General features: G+C 37.4%; 1 protein-coding gene across 1 annotated transcript in view; it reads left to right on the forward strand.

Moving 5' to 3' along the window:
• Positions 1 to 20,041, forward strand: part of LOC122323516 (ephrin type-A receptor 7) — a 44,412-nt gene that overhangs the window by 23,233 nt on the left and 1,138 nt on the right. Inside the window, 11 exon segments of the mRNA XM_043217395.1 lie at positions 1,357 to 1,465; positions 5,775 to 5,885; positions 8,043 to 8,098; positions 12,376 to 12,501; positions 13,150 to 13,208; positions 13,211 to 13,337; positions 16,057 to 16,118; positions 16,738 to 16,941; positions 17,717 to 17,869; positions 19,510 to 19,700; positions 19,806 to 19,970. Coding sequence (XP_043073330.1) covers positions 1,357 to 1,465; positions 5,775 to 5,885; positions 8,043 to 8,098; positions 12,376 to 12,501; positions 13,150 to 13,208; positions 13,211 to 13,337; positions 16,057 to 16,118; positions 16,738 to 16,941; positions 17,717 to 17,869; positions 19,510 to 19,700; positions 19,806 to 19,970 — 1,363 coding nt within the window.

Genomic DNA, 20,041 nt, shown 5'->3' on the forward strand with positions numbered 1-20,041 from the left:
TCTTAACTCTTTCCCCGCCGTTGACGAGGGATCTCGACAATTAAGTGAAAAGCGCTTCCTGCCAGAGACGAGCTGCAGGATGTCTGGGGTCTAGTGAAGATAAAAAACAATCTTCATAAATGGAAGGATCAGAGACGGTGTAGATCATAAATAATATAGATCATATATGTAAATCATGCATGTAGATCGTTTTGACCATTTTGAAAATGATCAGTGACAGAGATGTCTTTACAGACACAGAAATAATCATATGAATATGTATGTGTGTGTGCGCGTGTGTGTGTGTACATTTTCTATATATAAATAGAGTATGTGTGTGTATATATAGATAGTGTGTGTGTGTTCTGTTTACCGAATGCCATTTGAATTATTCATGTAATTATTTACAGGTGCATTCAGCACTCAGGTGATAATAAAACAAGAACACATAAATATAGAATAAAATAGTTATTTTTTGTTTGTTCGTTTAAAAGCAGAAACGTGGTTCTTCATTTTGATATATAATATGTTAATATATGCATAGCACAAAATATTCTGAAGGCTAAAAAAAATCGCTGGTGGGGAAAGAGTTAAAGATGGAGCTTGCTTGTTTTTCTGAACGGGTTTTATAGTCAAATTATTTTAAATTATATTTAAAAGTGATATGATATTAATTACATTATATTCACTTCATCACCCTTCATTGTGATATCAGAGTTACGATTAGGGCTGTCAATCAAACAATATTTTATTGTGAATAAAATAGAATTTAAAAAATCTAAAAATCTTATAGACCCTAGACCTTTGAATGGCACAGTAAATGTAAATTATATAGCATAAAAAATAGATCAAACACAGAACTAAATAATTCAGTAACACACTAAAAATTCTTTTCACAATTTCTGGATTTATGGACCGTAATCTTGTCTGTCTCTGCTGGTTTCACTTGTTGATTTCAATGACAATTGAATTTCACAGAAAAAGCAGTGCAAATAAGTTTACCTTCGTTAAATGTCCCATCAGGGTTTGAATTCTAAATAAATGACTCGTAAAAGGGTTTATTCTCCATTATTTACCAATAAACAGCTGCTTTACTGGGGATCATCTTTCCATTTGAGAGCTAAAGTGTTTCTGCGCAGCTGAAAGTAGTTCCTCTGCGTCCAGATGAATGGAGTGGGACCGTTTGGAGGAAAGTCGTAACTTTGTAACTCGCAAAAATGTATTCCCATTAGGATCCTATCAGAATAAATAAGGAAAGTCTTCAAAGATCAATCTTCTCGTCAAGCTCCAGTGCTTTTAGAGCACTGATAATGGCTTGTGCCATCGTGAATACTAACCAAATCTTTTGTTTGTCTTTGCGTGTGTTTGTTGTTGCAGTGGCCCTGGCCTCCAGTGAACAGAGTCCTGTGGTGATCATCGTGGTGGTTTCGGTGGCTGCTCTCATCATGTTGCTGACTCTTGGAGTTGGACTGCTCATCTGGAGAAGGTAGAACAGCTATTTCGAAGCGTTTTACAAAAACTAGCCCATCAAATGCTTTCTGCAATCATCTCTACAGAACAAATCTTCAAGGTTATCGGTCATTATTCGGTGAAAACGATCCTCATACCTGGTCCGTCAAACACCATTGGTTCATGAGCATGTTTGGATCTTTAGTTTTTTTGGATGAGCTATCCCTTTAAACTGAAATAGGATATGGTTGCACATTCAGTTTCTGCTCCCTAACGGCGACCTGACAGTTGCATCAGCTAAAGACTTTTTCTACTTCCGTGGTCTGCGAAATCATCCATTAGAATGAATCAAAACACATTTTTAGTCGAGTCCATCTCTCACATACACGGATGCGCAAAATCATCCGTCATCCCGCGGGAGAGCTTGATGCCTCGTTTTTCTTTCTGAGAGGCACAATGCCGTTGTTAGCTCGTTTGACGGGCAGCGCAATCGCTCAATCCAATTTCACCATGATTGCGAGATGTGTACACATGTCGAGCGTGCGTTTGTAAAGGCTGCCTCTCCCAGCGGGGAGTGAAGGTGGAGAAATATGAAGAAAGACATGCCTTCTGCTGCTGTATTGTTATTTAGACAGATCTCCCTCTTCCTTGCTGATCACAGACAACAAAACCGTCCCGAATGCACAGAAGCGCTCCCTCGACGCACGGGGGTGTGTGTTCAGTACACGAGGAAATTCAGCACTCGTGTGTGTTTTCACAAGGTCATCAAGTTCTTCCACGGTGGGGCAGAAAGGAACGGTGCAGTTGTCTCTGTGGTGTAGTGGTTGGCATACATGTTGTGGTAGTCATGCGGATGGTGCAGGTTTAAGAAATGTCCTGACTCAGCTGTCCTTTTACGTTTTAATGCCATAAGTGTTTATGCCCAACGAAATGTTAATAGTTTTAGGAGATTATCGTAGTAATGACTTCAATCTTGAAACACAAGTAGTTTTAAATTACTTTGTCATTTTCATTTCATTGTCACACATCATTTTTTATTTTTTTTTAATTTACTACTTTCATCTCGTGATGACTTTTTTTACTTAATATTACCACTTGTAATATACGGCTCTATTGGCAGTTCAAAAAATATAATGACTTTTATCTCTGGTGTTATTTTGACTTTTTAAAATATTACTCATTTTTTGTTGTCATTGTTTTTTTATTATTATTGTTGTTGATTTCACGAAATTTCAACTTTCACTTCATGACTATAGTTTAGACTTTTTCATATTACTACTGCTTTAATTGTAATATTCTTGTAATTATCTTGTAATATTGCAATTTATATTTTTGCAATTATGCAATCTTTTGATAATGGCTTTGATAGCATCATTTAATTTCATCATGAAATTATTGTAATGCAATATTTGAGTTTATTTTCAAAATATTACTACTTCGAGATTATTCGTACTATTTTTTTACATTGTAAACATTAAAAAAAAGCAACGAGACAAAATCTGACTTTTGATGTAAAATGTAAACGTGCTAAATTGAAGTGCAATCTTATAGGGAATCATTTCACAAACAAAAATGAAAGGAACGAAGGATGCATACAGGTCCTACATGATGGTTGTTAAAATTCTGCAGAATTCATTGGCTCTTCCTGCCGAGTGTAGCATGCACAGATTCCATGTGCCTGGGTATTTCATGCGCGCACAAGAACACAGGTGTGACATACTCTAATGGATCTCTGTGCAGCTGCAGTGTCAGGGGAGGGAGTGGCAGACAGAAAGCACACGCTCCTATAGCTCTCCATTAATCAGTCTGATGAGAATGGATTATATTGAGCCGGTGTGAAATGGTTCTCATTCATTCTCAACCACACACAACGGAGTGTTGGCTGAGCCTCTGTCAATCACACACACACACACACACACACACACATTCTCTTTCATTTGCACCCCAAACTTCATCATCAGCGCAGACATCAACACAGAATCCAGTTGCATGTAGTCTTACACACCGAAAAGAGCGGATTTATCGACTAGTCTCTAATAAAGAGGTTTATATTGGTGAATGATGTGTGTGAGAAAGTCTTATTAAAGACGTTGCCATATATCAGGTGTGAAATTGTATTGGACAAACAGAAAATGGCTGATGGCTCAGTGAATTTAGGCACAAACCGCGCTTGCCTCTAGTAGTGTGTTATCTGCAACTGTGCATCGAAAGAAAGTGGTAAGCACCGAAATGGCCAAAGATGTCAATCTGCACGAAAATAAAAACACATTGACTTTTGAAGGCATTTTATGTCATCAAGTGCCCCTTTGCCTCAGTAATATCGTTAAAAATTGACATCTGAAGAAACTGATTTGTTTCATAGCCCTAGTTTACACACGTTTTTGAATATCTAAATCTTTATGTACCAATATCCATGCGTTTTAAACCAGTCTTTCAGATCTTTCAGGTTCTGTGACTCACTGTTTCTGTCAAATCAAATTGGTTTGTGCAGGGTTTTTTTTTTTTGTCCCAAAAAGCCTTGAATCCTGTGTCCTGTTTTTGTCATTCTATTTCAGGGATGTCATCTTTTATTATGAATAATACTCATTTACTGACATGCGTACACACACGGTCAGCGGATTATTGGTATTTGTGGACAGCCTTTCATCCGCCCTTTATGTACATTTAATATACTTGCATCGTCCGAAGCCAGTGGGCCGTGTGTTTGTGACTGTGTTTAGCTCACTGCTTACTGTTTTACTAAAAGAAATAGAATTTGAAAAAAATATGTGAAGTTGGGGACAGCTAGGATCTGGATGTTAAAATCCTATTCGGGTTTCTCTTTAGGGGGATTGATTTTAACTTAATGGGACTTAATGGAATACTTGACCCCAAAATGAGAATTTTTCATTAATCACTTACCCGCATGTCATTCCAGAACTGTAAAACCAGGGCTGACCTATTTACTATTTATGTAACGTTATGAAGCAATGAGAATACTTTTTGTTTGGAAAGAATAACAAAATAACAACTTTTGATGACTTCAACAATTTAGCACCGCACCATCGCGTCGCTTTGGGGAGTAACCTGTGTACGCTGCTCTGTGTCATATATTTACGCTTTGATTTCAACAAAAACAGCATATCCGTGTGGTGCAGCGGACATAGAAGATGGAAGAAACTCTCCAAAAGTCTTCCAGTTTTCCTCCAAAATATCTTAAAGTTGTGTTCCGAAGACGAACAAAGCTTTTACGGGTTCGGAATGACATGGATGTGATTAATGATAAAATTGACATTTTGTAATTTAGTAACCCTTTAAGTGAGTTATGAGTAAATGAGTTATGAGTTATTGTTGATTGATGGTAAATGCTTTTTTTTGAAGCCATTAGCCCACAGTATTTCAACTTATTATTATTAAAAACAGAGCAAACAGAGAATTAAAACAAGCAAATCATTTTTACTCCCTGTTCTCTCAAACTACTTTTTGCCTATATTTATATGCATATTTTGCAATAAACATAAAACACATTAGTAGTTTTTTCAGCTGTTCTTTTGCTTTAAATCAAATTTGTAATAGCTTGTAACTGTATAGCATACTTTTTTAATCCCTGGGGGAATAAAGGAAAATAGCCTACTTGTAGACCCAAGGCTACTAAAAAAAAGCGTATAGGCACAAGTCTGTGCTGTATTCGGTTGTGTTATCTAGCTTTCATCATCATAGAAATAAAAATGGTTATTTATTGGTTATATTTTCAATACAGTTTCTGTAAAAATGTCCTTGCAGTCCAATTAACTTCAACTATTCCAGTAATTTATGCTTAAATTTGTTTTAAATCTGTTTGATTTTATATTTGCTTTTCGAGTCTGATTACATTAAGAATCTCCCGCTAAGAGTATTTTCACACACACACACACACATGTTCTTCTCTGCGGTCGCTTCTTTCTGTCACTCCTTTCACTTTCCAGTCACCTTCACTCCTCTCTTCACCCCTCCTCTCCTCTCCTTGTCTTTTGATGCAGATCGTTATAATAGCTCTCATGCAAAGCTATGAAAGAAAGGGAAAATGCTCTCTCTTTTTTACCTTTCGTTGGTTTTGAAGGCTATTTGTCCAAGTATTTCTGTCAGAGAAAAGATGAAAACTGACATTTTGTCATTGTTTACTCGCCCTAACATCAGTTTGAAATAACATGAGGGTTAAAGATGATAATAGAATGTTAATCTTTAAGTAAGTGTTACTATAATTCCTTGTAAGTAGGTCAAGTCAAGTGGCGTGATAGGAAGTGATGTCATCACATTAGTGAGTTACTTCCTGCGATGACAATAGTGAGAAGACTACTCTCAGGCCCTTCCTCCCTCTCTCCCTTTAGTGGCTTCTCCAGACCCTCCAATGTAGCTCCTACTCGTGTGGTGCTGCTCTCTACCTCCTTCTCTACTCTTCCTCCTCCTCCTCTTCCTCCCTCCACGCAGCTGTCTCCCAGGTACAGGCATGCCTGCGTTTCTCCACTACCCCTCCTCCCTCGCTGCTGCTTTTCTCTTCACCTTCCTTCCTCTCGTTTGTCCCGTCCGACTCGCCACTCCATTTCCTAACAGAGGCCGTGTTTACACCTGCTCTTAACATCCTTAACAGGTGGTCAGCTGAGACTGATTGCATGACCGTTCTGTTGTTTTGAGAGGAAGTCAACAAATGCAACTTTTGTGTGATGAACGTGATCTGTTGATGTCAGGCATAACAGAGATGTTTTGAGGGCTTTGTATGGGACTTTTCCATTAAATCCGATCAAATGTTTTCTTTTAAAGCCACTCGGAGGAAAGTTAAAAGCTCTTTTTGTTACAAGGGGATGATCACTAGCTAGATGGCTTTGCTGGCCAATCAGGATGAACTACTGTTTAAAGCCTTGATATTTAGGAACGTGACATATAATTGAATATTATTAAAAAATTCATAACATTTGTGTTAATTAAATAATTTGATAATATTATAATTATTTTATTATTTGATTAGATTAATATTTTATTTTAATAAAAAACAGCACCACATGCGAAGTGAATTTAATTGCATCGAAGGTTTACATTTATTTATTTATTTTACTTAAAGCTCAGGAAAGGTGATAAACAATTATGTATAATAATAATAATAATATAATAATAATAATAATAATAATAATAAATATTATTATTATGCATTATATCATTTATTTTTTTACGCACTTGGTAAATGCTTTTATCCAAAGCAGCTTACATTACATTAAAGGTATATTTTTGTCATCAGTTCATGCAATTCCTGAGAGTCGATTCCTGAGAGTATCAATTTGCATTGCTTTGAGCATCACAAAAATATTTTGGACCCCGTTTACACCTTTTTTAAATCACCGTCCAAAAGATGTGAGGTGTAAACATGGTCGGAGAGCTCCAATCCCAGCAGTCTTTGTGTAGTCTCTTCTACCTGCATGTGTCTTTCTCTGTCCGTTTAACTCACATTTTTAGAGTAGTTTGTGAATGTTGCAATCAGATGCCTGCCAGCACACACTCATAAAAGTTGAAAGTCTGTTTGGTGTGCGTCCTCTTTTTACTGAAACAACAGCACCTGCTCTAGCAAATAACATGAAGTCTCCAAAACCTTGTCAGCGTCTCCTATTGAGTGCTTTTCCACCCCTGCTGTGCGTGTGTGTGTGTCTCTATTCTCTAATCCCTCCCGTGGTGCATGTCTTTCCCCAATGTCTCCGTGTCACACTAATCCACGACGTAAAATCGCCCAAATGCCATCAGATCCTGCGGCGGCCTGATTCTTCTCACACTCACGCTATGACTATGTCAGAGCAGCGGTTCACCAGGAAATCTCTACATTTACTCACCGTGAACTAAAAACCTGAGATAAAACCTCACGCATACTTTTAAAAGAATAATTTAAACTGAAAACCAATGTACTTTTTTTTTTTTTGTCTTAAAGGGATAGTTCACCCAAAAATGAAAAGTAGCGCTACTTACTTCTCAGTGTAATTAATGTGAACGACTCAGAAAGCACCATAAAAGGGATCCATATGACGATGGTTTGGTCTTCTGATGCGATATGATTGTATAAGGAAAAGATCAAAGTTGTTATTCACTGAAAATGTAGCACAATCATAGTAACAAAACCTGTCATAATGATGATAATGAATCAGATTGAACAATTATTTATAAATCAAGACCTATTATATAACTTCAAAACACTTAAAATGTAGTTAATGAATTATACTGACCACTTTTGTTTTTTTATGGAATAAAGCATTTAAACATTTCTAATGAAAGTCATATATATTGACAGATTGTTCAGCATTGGGTGAACTACTTCTTTAAACAAACAATTTTGATGAAAAATAATAAGCGATTTTTAATTTACAGGGAAACACAAAATTATCATCTCAAGCAAGTTCACTAAGTTACATTTTTGTTTAGACGGCAGTACAGTCATGTTCGTAAATAACTTTAATGCAAGTTGTCATTTTAAGTGCCGTTTTGTCATTTCCTTACAGCCGGTAGCGGCTGTGTGCTGAACTTTTATTTTCTTCAACGCAAGTTGTTTTATGGTCTTTTTATGCTTTGTTTTTTAATGACTTGTCATTTTGTTGTTGTTGTTGTTTTTTTCTTCCTCGCAGACAGTGTGGCTACAGTAAAGCCAGCCAGGAGGGCGATGAGGAACTCTACTTCCAGTGTGAGTATCACATTGTGTTTCCGCGCATACATGTGAATCCATTCCACAAATCAATTGGACTGTCGGGTTTGTTTCTGAAGGTGGTAATGGATATAGCTTGTCACAGACTGAGAGCTTAGGTGGGAGAGAAAGGGAAAAAAAACTGAGTGGAAAATAGAGTGATCAGTGATAAAGAGAGATTAGGGACATATAAAGTGGCACTGCATTAACGTCTAAGTCCATGTACGTGCCTTTACACCAGCCAGCCTAATGCTCTAGTCCATTAGCATGTTTCAGACGCCCTCTGTGATGATAAGAGGGGGAAGGGCATTACCAGTCTTTGAACAAAGAAAGATGCCATGGCACCGCTATGCAAGAACATTGCAGAGCATATGCCGTTACTTTTTTTTACAAATAACATGTTAAGTTACTTGTGTGCTAGTGTTGTCAAAGACTAAAATGTAAATGTCATGGTAACAGGTTTCTTTAAGTACCAGTGGTAATTTACAGTATTTACAGTTCACGATATAAACTAGTATCTGTAAATAATGAGCTGCAAAAGTCAATTAAAATTTGAATCCTGTAGGCCTGTGTTCTGCATTTTGGTTTACTACACAAGCAACGTGTGGACTTCCATGGTGATTTCAGCATCTGCCATCTCAATGAGCACATAAATGCATAAACAACATCTCCAGAACTGCTCGGAGAGTCAGTTCACGAGCACTTTACTTTTTCATTTGAGTAAAACCAGCAGCATATTTACGGCAACCCGTCAAAATAAAAGTTCAGTTTAGATATTGTCCCAAAAATATATTACTATTAGACTATTACATTAGTGCAATGCATGTGATACTACTACTGTTTACAAAATTACAAAAACTTTTTTATATTTTTTAAGAAATATTCAGACAATATTTCTTGACCTGAAATAAAAAAAATAGTGGTTTGTTTATCAGCATGTTTTTGCTTTGGTACTGAAATAGGTACAGAGAATCTTGGATTTTTACTGGTATCTGTCCTGAATACAGAAATTTTGGGACTGTGACAACGCTATTGTGCGCTGCTTTTTTATTGCTTATAATATTGATATATTATTCAGTATTTTTTTACACTGGAAGTGGGAAAAGCAGGTGCGTGTTAGAGCATATTTGTCTCCTTTTTCTCTGTCTTTATTTATTTAAAAAAGAAAAAGTGGCAAAAAGCCCAATAATCTAATTAATTCATTAAAAAAAACAGCTGTACAGTGCTGGTGATGCCCAGTTATCTCTCTTTCTTTGTCGTTTTCCTCGAACCTTTCTAAACTCTAGCCAGATGTTAGTGTTCTGTTTCACATACATTAATATTCATGTGTGTGCGTGCATGCATGTGATGTGTGTGAGTGTGTGTGTAAGCATGTCAGAGAAGCAGTAGTTTGGTGAGTAATGAGCATCTGTGCAGAGCAGTAGTGCAGCTGAGGCATTAAATCTGCTGAAACAATGAACACTGGCGAGCTTCATACACTTTTGAGCTGGTTTGTGCCAAGTCTTACAGCGTATCTGTACAGTATATGAAGCTTAGATTTGCATGTCATTGTTAACCTCTTATACCCTGAACTATATTTAACATGCAAATATGCTCATTATGCCAGGATGGATACATGCAGAAGTAGGATTGCCGTAAGGATGCATGGAAGAGACACGTGATTTGTTTACGTGTTGTACGTTGCATATGATAAATATTAATTTCGTTGTTGTTGAATAATACTTACACCATAAACGTGATGATACAGGGCCTATTCAATTAAACATTTAATTAGAATCTATTTTAAAACATTATATAAACTAGATTATGCATGATAGAGTAGATTAAACAAAGAAGTGCAGAAAGGGACAATAATTTGTATATAGTGTATGTATATGTATATAGACCTATAACCAAGACAACATATAGATTGGGTGTATTTTCATTCAGTGTTATTGTGTACTTTTTATGTGCTGCTCCAAGGACAGACATGCTTTAAGTTGATCAGCATTAATTGCTGGCTTTAGGTCCATAGACTCTTAAAAGACCAGCATATTAATTGAAAAGAAAATGAATGGAAACGCACAAAATTATGTTTTGTCTGGGCTATATAACTCAATCTTGTTTTTTTATGGAAAAACCAGGCCACATGTTCTCAGTTCAAGGAAGAATTTAGGGAATCCCACAAATCCGTTTCAGCAACAGTATGAAATTTCAGACAAGAACCATTCATAGAAAACAGGAAGAGGGTAAATAGTACAAAAAGAGTATAAATTCAGATTTTTTCCCCCACTGGAAAACTCAATGCTCTGTCACACAGTCTCATACAGAATCATTTCTCACACGTTTCACAAATGAAATCCCATCAGCATCTTCACAGATCCCGTTTGGCCCCCAGGCTCAGTTCTGGTGACCCATTGTGTGTGATCTCTGTGTCCCCCACCGTCATTTGTTTTACAGATTTGTTCTTCCATCTGTTATACAACTAGCCCTATAAGCGCACCCTCATTTTGCCCTGCATGCATGTTCTGTTTGTTTTATATGCATATTTTTGGATGACCTAGAAACAATGGTAGGGATCAGTGCTTTAGCTGTCATTATGAAATCACTGAGGCCTACTTTGTTTGTGTGTGTATGTAGAACCAGCGACTGTGGATGTAATGCTTTAGATATGCAAACGTATATGCATATAAATGCTTTGTGGCTGTCAGTGTGGAGATTTGCAAAGTTACTGTATTCATTTGGGATACGACTAAATCTGACAAGGCATTCCTTTGGGGAATGTTTTCAAAGGTAAAAAGGATCATTTAAGTGTAGAACTAAAATCCATGTGTATACATGTATTATTTTTTTTCCCCCATGCAGTATTTTTTTTTATTTAGTTCGTATTATGTTTTTTGTTGTTGTTTTTATTTACATTTACATAACCAGGTGAATTCTTTGCATGCCTGAAATTTCAGTTCAAAAATATAGTCAGTTATGCTTATTATTATTATTATTATTAAAGACTTAATTATAGGGTAAATTATTATATTACTGTAAATTACTTTGCTTTCAATATATTCATATCTTAACCAGCAAGGCAAATCCTCCTAAAAGATCGTCTTTCTGTCTCTGAGGACACATGGCGTACAACATCTAGTTTGCCAAAGTTTGCAAAGTTCGTCACACAGAATCTCAAGACCTTGTGCTTTTCACAACATTTCACTAGTTACCACTTTGCTCAGTATTTTGCTAGTTTTAGTGAGCATATTATGCAACTATAACCTTGGTGTAAATGTATGAAAGCTTGTGCGGCTGGATCAGTTAGTTTGATGAAAACAAACCCAAACAGAAACAAACAGGAAGTGAACTGGACCTCTAAATAACTGTAATAACAGCCTTACATGTGCATACGGCATGCGCTAGAAAAACCTCATTCCTGTTGAAGAGGCTTTCGATCCTGAGCCGCACTCTCATGATGGAATAGAGCACCTTTAATTTGCTTCGTAATTGTATTCCTAAGTATGTGTGTATGTATGTGAGCTTCAGATCAATAAGCTGTTATGAGACTGTGAAGTTGAGATGCTGGTCCGCTTCGGGTCGATGTTGACTTGTAAGCACATTTCAGATTCAGACTGCCGCACTACCTTTGAGTAGATGAAGCATGACATAATGCAAGCATATAGAAAAAAATACAGCAGAAAAATAATAAATGGTCATCTCTTTATGAATTTTCTTTTAAATAAAACTGATATCTGCATTAGCGTCATATGCTACACTAAACGTGTTAGTGTTAAACTATGTTAGTGTATTAAGTTTACATTCAAAATTCAGTGCAATGATGTTAGTTTTCTATGTGGTTGCCAGGTTGTTACTATGCGTTGCGAAGACATACACTTCTTAAATTAGCACATTTCTTAAAATAGCAAACTACGTCATATTCATCATGTATTGACTAGTGAAGAGTTAATGCACCAGCGCATTTAGGCGCAGTATATGCATGAATGCTTTAAATGCCTCTTGTCATTTATGTTCTCTCATGCATGTTTTGAGATGTTGTGATGGGCATGAGCAGAGTCCAAATTTCCAGTTTTCCATCCTCTCTTTCCACACTGACAGCCACTCTCTTATGTCATATAAGAAAGTCAGATCACTTCCAAAATAACAGTGCAGATGGTCAAGATTTGAAAACCAAAATGTGTGAACAAAGCACGTGATATTCTGATACCTAAATATGGCCTTTTGGAGTGAATCAAAAGTCATAGTAAGTGTAGCACCACTAATTATATATGTTTGTATGGTGTTTTTTTTTTCAGTTAAGATCCCAACCAGAAGAACCTACATTGACCCAGAAACCTGTGAAGATTTGCTTCAGGCTGTTCATGCATTTGCCAAAGAGCTGGACATCTCTAGCATCAAGATCGAGAGGATAGTCCATACAGGTACCAGACGTCAAACCCTACTTACTTTTCCCACTATCCTATTAATATGTCTGCATATTCCTTTTCTTTTTGTGACAGTTTTATAGTTTTTCGATGCTGCTCCATTAGAGCTATGAAAACTAGCCATTAGATAATATCAGAAATGAAGTATTTGTCATCATATATTCAATAACTTCTCAAACACACATGACCTTATCGTCTTCTTTGGAAGATTGTCATTCTTTCGATGTTTATTACTCATTTTTTTTCCATCAAATTTCAAAGAGTAAGGACTGAAGCTTCAAAAAGAAGCAAATGCACCATAGGAGTATTACAAATGTGGTCCATATGTGATTTAATCTATATTTACAACATGAGGTTGAGTCAAGATCTATGTAAACTAGGCATTATGTTCATGTCAAAAACAAAGTTTCTGTCATAATTTACTCACTCTGATGTTATATCCAAACCCATTTGACTCCTATATCTGTCTGGAGCTTTCAAGTTTTAAAACAGGAAGCAAAGGCACCATAAAAGTATCGTAAAGGTGATTCATATATAATTTTACCAAAAGATTCTGCTAGCTGTTCCTTTAAATGATGAGAGTGTCTTCATTTATGCTATATTATGAGACACACTCAACATAAAGTGAGCACTTTGTTTCTTTAGGAGACTTTGGGGAGGTGTGTCGAGGATGCCTGAAGCTTCCCAGCAAACGCGCGAGTTGCCTGTGGCCATAAAGACCCTTCGTGCGGGCTGCTCGGAAAAACAGAGACGCTCATTCCTCAGCGAGGCGGGAATTCTGGGACAGTTCGATCATGCCAACATTGTGCGTCTGGAGGGAGTCATCACCAGAGGTCAGTAGAGACAAAGAGATGCAATGAATGGCAGGATAGGGAAAGACAAAGAACGAGAGGAATTAGGATTTAATGGCCCTCACCTGAAAGAGATTCAGGAGGCAGAATAGATGGTATGTCCCTGCACTGAAAAAGAAAGAAGGAAGGATGAGCCAGCTGTCCCGCTGCAGTAATGGAAAAGAGAATGATAAGCCATTGATCGGACGTTTTATTGGGAAGTGGACCCCTAAATAAATGGGCCGTCCTCAAAAGCCCAAGAACTAAAAGGGAAGGAAAGGTCGATACTTGCAGGATGGATGATCATCAGAGGTAAAAGATCAAAGACAATGAGGAGCTGTAGATGTTATCACCTCCAGGAAGGACAGAACGAGGAGAATCGAGCTTAAATGAAACTGGTAACTCTCAGTCAACAACCGTGATGGAAGGAAACTTGGCTCGGGGTGGAGATGTACGGAGAGAGAAGAACAGATCCATCTTTAGATTGATCGATGTGATGTTCCTGGAGATAAAACCGCTAGATGGATTTGCCTAGCATGTTCTTGCCGAAAGGGATGAGGAATGATGAAGGTGTTTGGAAGACAGGGAAGACCAGAGGGGAAGCTAGATTTGCTGAATTAAAGAACAGCAGTGCTGTTATTAGTCTGGGACTTTGTGTATTAGTGCTGAAGGAATTATTAACATTTGTGTCTTAACATTGATTCTGCATGTAGAGAGTGATAAAAATGCACACATGTAGAGACTGCATACGTGCATAAGTGTGTAGGATATTGTGTATGTGTGAGGAGTGTTCTAGAATTTCAAGTGCCAGTGCAATACAGTACCAAACAGATGCAAATAATAAACAGAGCTTTTAAATTCAAATATAGAAATGATATTATCATGAACTACATAACTGTAAAAACAACAGCAAGAGTGTGAATCTCAGTCTTTGTTAGAGTGCATAATGACAAATCATCTATTACTGGTATTTTTCATTGTTTTTCCATCAATATCATTCCATATTCTGAAAACGTTTTTCAATTCTGGAACTCAAACCAGAAAGGAGAAAATTTTGTTCATAGTGGCAACTTTCCTATTTTTATCTGACCCAAAAATTTAAGTTTTGTTGTTGTTGTTGTTTGTTTGTTTGCTACTGTTCTTTTAGGTGCAGTGTGTAAGATTTTAGAATAGATTTACTGGCTATAGCATTAGTTTTCAGAGAAACGGCTATGTAAACATAACATGTTCCCTAAATATCTTCCAACATATTATGTTGTTGTTGTTGTTTTGGCTTTAGAAGAGTCAAAAACATCCATAAAGCACCTTTAAAACTTATGTAAATTACTTCTATGTACACTGCTGTTCAAAAGTTTTATTAGTTTCTTCAAAAATATACACATAATATTGTGAATTTTTTTTTATTTAAATATATTTCAAACTGTAATTCAGTGATGGCAAAGCCCATTTTAAGTCTCCACGAACCTTTAGAAATCATTCTAATATGCTCATATGTGATTCTTTGATAAAAGTACAGCCTTGATTTGAAATGTAAATATAACATTATTATTATAATGTATTTTATAACATTATAAATATCTTTACTATCACATTTCACGCTGTCATTCACCCATTTCTGCCACTTAGGTGTTCATAAACGATCCGACTTTGACGAGATTTGAAATGTGAAAGGTAGCGTATGTCTATATAGTACATAAAACTCTCTTATTTGAAAGTAAATTAACGAAAAATCTCCACTGAAATGTACAACTATTCAAATTTAGATTGCGATTCGTTAACAAAGCATAACTGGTTTGTGTTTTAATTGTTGTTTTAAATGAAGAGTTAGAGACCATTTATTCAGTGGTATTTTGGAGAGAAGAATGAATTGGGATTTTGGGATTGAATTAGCCTGTCTAAGTGTGTGTGTGCAGTGAGCGCAACAGCAGATGTTCACGTTGGAATAATTGGTGGCCAAATCACAGCAAGCCCCCTTAATGACTCTAATCTTTCTCCCTGACTTCTCCTCCTCCACCTGCAAACCTTTTTCTGGCTTTTTCTCCTAAAAGCTGCACACCCTCCTCTTCGCCCACCTGTCAGACCTCCACACCTCAGGTGGGAAGGACCCAGAGCCGAGAGCCCAGTAGGAGGTCTTCTGATTGGTGTTGGTCAGGCATGTCCGCTCCTCCACGCAGGAGGTGTGATGGAGCTGGGGACGGTAGATTGACCAGACTGATAGCGTAGCCTCCTGTTCATTGGGCTGGTCACTGAATTCTGCAGATTGTTGGTGTCGGTGTACAAGATTGAGGATCTGTCTCTCTCTCTCTCTTTCCACCTCTCTTCCTTGCTTTCACTTTTGCTCTAACACCTGGGGATTTACCGCTACCCACCTCCCTAATGGAGCGTACTTCTCTCGTCTTTCTTTTGGGCGCTTTCCGTCACTCACTGTCTAATGCTCACTGGAAATACAGACACGGCAGATATTATTACAGTGCTGTTGAATACTTTATTCTGATTGCTTGGTTGCAGGTTCTCATCTAAAACTATCTATTATATTTTATTTCACTCTGCTGTTCTATCTGTCTAGAGCGACTTTCCGTAATCTCTTACGTAACACTTTTATGAAAATGTGTTTTTTGTGCCCTTTGGACAACCGCACCATGTCTTCTTTCCCAGCTGAAGCATTAAACAAACGCATGATCCAATTTTTTTCTTTATGTGTGTGTTTTTTTTTTGGCTGCAGGCAACACTATGATGATTGTGGTAGAGAGCATGGCCAACGGATCCCTGGACTCTTTCCTGCGGGTAAGAGAATGTATTTTTTCGTGTCCGTTTGTTCTGCTGACTATAATGTTCTGAGTCATCAGATGCAAAATGCTGAGATAGTACAGTAAATGGTATAGATGAAATATTTAAGTTGTATTACAAAACCCGCAGATGCAATTTGTTGATAAAAAGAAAAAATAGAGGAAAAGGCCAAGTGAGGCGTTTTATCTCGTCTGAGTCGGATGAAGTAAAATTCTTAAAAGGAAGTGATATGATTGTTATTTGTTTCAAGTTTTCATAAATATTAGATTTTTTATATTCTAAATGGTTCTTTTCTTTCCCTTTTCCATTTCCAATCCCTTTCCTTACCTTCTTTTCCTTGTATCTTTCCCTTTTTCAATTTCTTTTTTCCTTCTCCATTATGTTCCTTTCCTTACTTTTCATTTCCCCCTTTTCTTTCTTTTTCTATTACATTCTTTTCCTTACATTTCTTTTCCCCCTCCATTATATGTTCCTATTTCCTGTACCATTTTCTTCTGCTTTTTCTTTCCTTTTTCCTGTTTTCTTTTCCTTCTCTCTACTTCAATATCCTTTATTTTTCTCCTGTCCTCCTTCCGCCCTCTCTTTCTCTCTTCTTCTCCCTCTGTTTTCCGCACAGAAACATGAAGGTCAGTTGACCGTTCTTCAGCTGGTGGATTTGCTGAGCGGAGTGGCATCTGGGATGAAGTATCTGACAGAGATGGGTTTTATCCATCGCCGACTGGCCGCTCACAAAGTCCTGGTGAACAGCAGCCTGGTCTGCAAAGTGTCAGGCTTCAGACCTCTTCAGGACGACAAAATAGAGGCGGTCTACAGCACACTAGTGAGTATTTTACCATAATGCAACACAGCACTCTCAAACACTTCTGAATGAGTTCGAAGAGCCAATGGTAGTCAGCATTTCTCTAAAAGTCAAAGCACAGCTCTTATCTAGTTTATCAAACTTTTATGCAATTTTTTTTTCTTGCAAGTACTCAGCTGAATGTGCAGCGTATTTTGTGTATGCCTCAGTGCTTCATGCTTCTGTTATGATAAAATGAACACGGAAGTAAGGATACAGTATGCTTCAATATCCCTGTCTTTCACCTACACAATACACTCCCACCGTGATATCACTTTTTTTGGTGTTTGCCAAGGACGTGTTCCTGAATCAACATTTAACATTCAAAATTTTTTTGCTTGTGTTCCTCTCTTATGTGCTTTCCTATGCAATGTACTTTCCTTTGCTATTTTCCTTTTTTATTATTTTCCCGTTGTTGCACTACAAAATCTGTCAAACTGATCTGTGCCTTTTCAGCGTCGTTAGTATATTTGAGAGACTTTATTCCAGGAACAATTCCTATTAGCGATATCACGGTCGCTGTTGTATCTTGTTTCTCTGGGCTGGTAATTGAAAGGTTGTAGGTTCAAACTCTGCAAAGAGCAGTTCAAGAAGCCTTGAGCGAGTCACTTAACCTCAGGTTGCTTCAGTGGAGATTGTCTTTGTAATTAGTATACTGTAAATCAAATAAAACCTAATTAGTAAGTGGTCATTGAGTAGTAGTAGTAAGCATAAAGTAAGCGTTTGTTAGAAATAACAGGGATTGTCTTTCTTTCAGCACGGAGGGAAGAGTCTGGTGTTGTGGACGGCTCCAGAGGCCATACAGTACCATCGTTACAGCTCAGCTTCTGATGTGTGGAGCTTCGGTATTGTCATGTGGGAAGTCATGTCCTTCGGGGAGAGACCGTATTGGGACATGGGCAACCAAGACGTACGTCTGTCGCTTTATATTTCCTGTAATGTATCACCACCTGTGCATGGCTTTTCTTCTGGTGTTTCTTTAACAGCCCTTTTCTCTCTGTATCTCTTACTCTCTCTTTTGGGCGGCTGCTTTTCCTCCCCCTTTATATCTCCCTAAAAATCCTTTTACGTTCGTTTGTGATTTTAAATTCTTTTTCTCCCTCCCTCTCTCTCTCTTCCCTGCCTCTCTCTGTCGGTAGGATGGGATTTTCCTGTGTGAAGTGAGGAGTTATGCATTTGTATAAAAATTTAAAAGTAGCTAAAGCGAAGGGCCTTTAAAGACCCCAGATAAAGAGCGTGTGTATGTGTGTGTGCACTTTGACTTCAAGTCCACTTCAGCTCCGTGACCAATCAGACTCAGAAGTCACGCGGCGTGTGGCCTCCTTTTCACGCCTGCAGCAAAGATCCCACTAGTCTCTGAAATAAACCCCGGCTGAAGGACATCACACTTTTTGAACCCGATAATAATATATTCTCTAAGAATGTAAAGAAAGCAAATTTTTTGTTTTGATTTCTTTTAATCTGTAGAACTTCCAGTCAAAGACGCCTTTCAAAATTCACACTGAAATAAAAAGGATATTAGGATATTCATTTTGTATTGGTTCATGTATTTTATTTGCTTTTGATAAATTTATTATCTGATGTGACTGTAAGGCCAAATCTGTTTTTCTTCTGTTTATATGAGAGAAAACACATTATTAAGTCATTAATTCAAGAACCTCATCGTGTAAAGCTTTTAAACAAAAGAACCATTGTTCTCTACAAAATAATGAAATTCTAAACCCTTTTCCATTTTTATGGTTCGAAGAACGGCATTAATGCTTCTTTCATGTTTTCATTTGGTTTAAATATTGTTTGTGTTGTCATAAGTGACTTTTAAGTAGTACTCTTATTTAATGAAATGGTATTTAGGATTATTTATTAAAAAGAGAATCATAGAGGAGTGCCCGTCAAGGACATATTTTGAAATGCCTACTGCAATAAAATTTGCTAATTTGTCTCAGAAATGTCATTATTAGTTTTGACTGCTTTGTGAGATTCCTGGAAAAATTAATTCCTTTAATGAGATACAATGGGGTCCAAAAGTCTGAGTTCACACTTAAAATCTGTTTTCAAATTGGAAATAAACAGAAAACCTGAACATTTTGAAATTAATGAATGTTACCATGTAAGTTTCTGCTTTAAGACCAAGTCCTGTCTGAATGAATGTGGAATCCTGAAATCTCAAAAACGGCTTGCCGAACTAAAGATTAAATTAAATATTTCAAATCAGCAACAAAATCTGAAATCTAAACACCCCATCAATGTTGTTTCTAATGCTCAAATAGCATTTAATATGAATGCTCATGCACCAGTCTCATGTTTCTATGGGAACCTGAGCTTCTAACGGCCGCTGCAGTGACACAATGACTTCGATCAACGATTTGTCTCTTTCATTTAGAAGGTGGGATTATCCCACCATATTGTGCGTTGCACTTTCTCCCATTCAAAAGTATAGGAGTTAACAGTCTTTGTATTTCTTACAGTCTTTGTTATGGGCCCGTTATATTCCATTACTCCAAATATTCAATAATAAAATGAATAAAAAATTGGTGTGTATTTTTATTACAGGTAATAAAAGCTATAGAGGATGGGTTTCGGTTACCTGCTCCCGTGAACTGCCCGCCGTCTCTGCACCAGCTCATGCTGGATTGCTGGCAGAAGGAGAGAACAGAGAGACCCACCTTCACCCAGATCCACAGCGCTCTCAGCAAGACCATGAGGAGCCCGGACAACATCGGGTCCTCCACCCTGGGACGCAGGTACTGACGAGGTTCTCGTGGTTCTCAACCCCATGCAAATCATCCCATTTTATGTTTTTACGTTTTTGTTTTTCACTCTGAAATCTCTGTTCGGTGTTTGTCCAGGACCCTGGGCTCATCTGTATCCCTAGCAGAACGAACGCTTCCCTCCTTCCCTTCATTTAGTTCAGTAGGAGAGTGGTTAGAAGCTGTAGACATGGGCCGCTACAAAGACAACTTCACAGCCGCTGGATACTGTTACCTGGAATCAGTGGCTCGCATGACCGTTCAGTGAGTGACAATGAAGTCCTAAATAACGTGTTTGTTTTAATCGGTTTGTGTGTAACTCCTGCTGTTGTTCT

The sequence above is a fragment of the Puntigrus tetrazona genome, chromosome 19 (genome assembly GCF_018831695.1).
Source record: "Puntigrus tetrazona isolate hp1 chromosome 19, ASM1883169v1, whole genome shotgun sequence".
NCBI classification, from domain to species: Eukaryota; Metazoa; Chordata; class Actinopteri; order Cypriniformes; family Cyprinidae; genus Puntigrus; species Puntigrus tetrazona.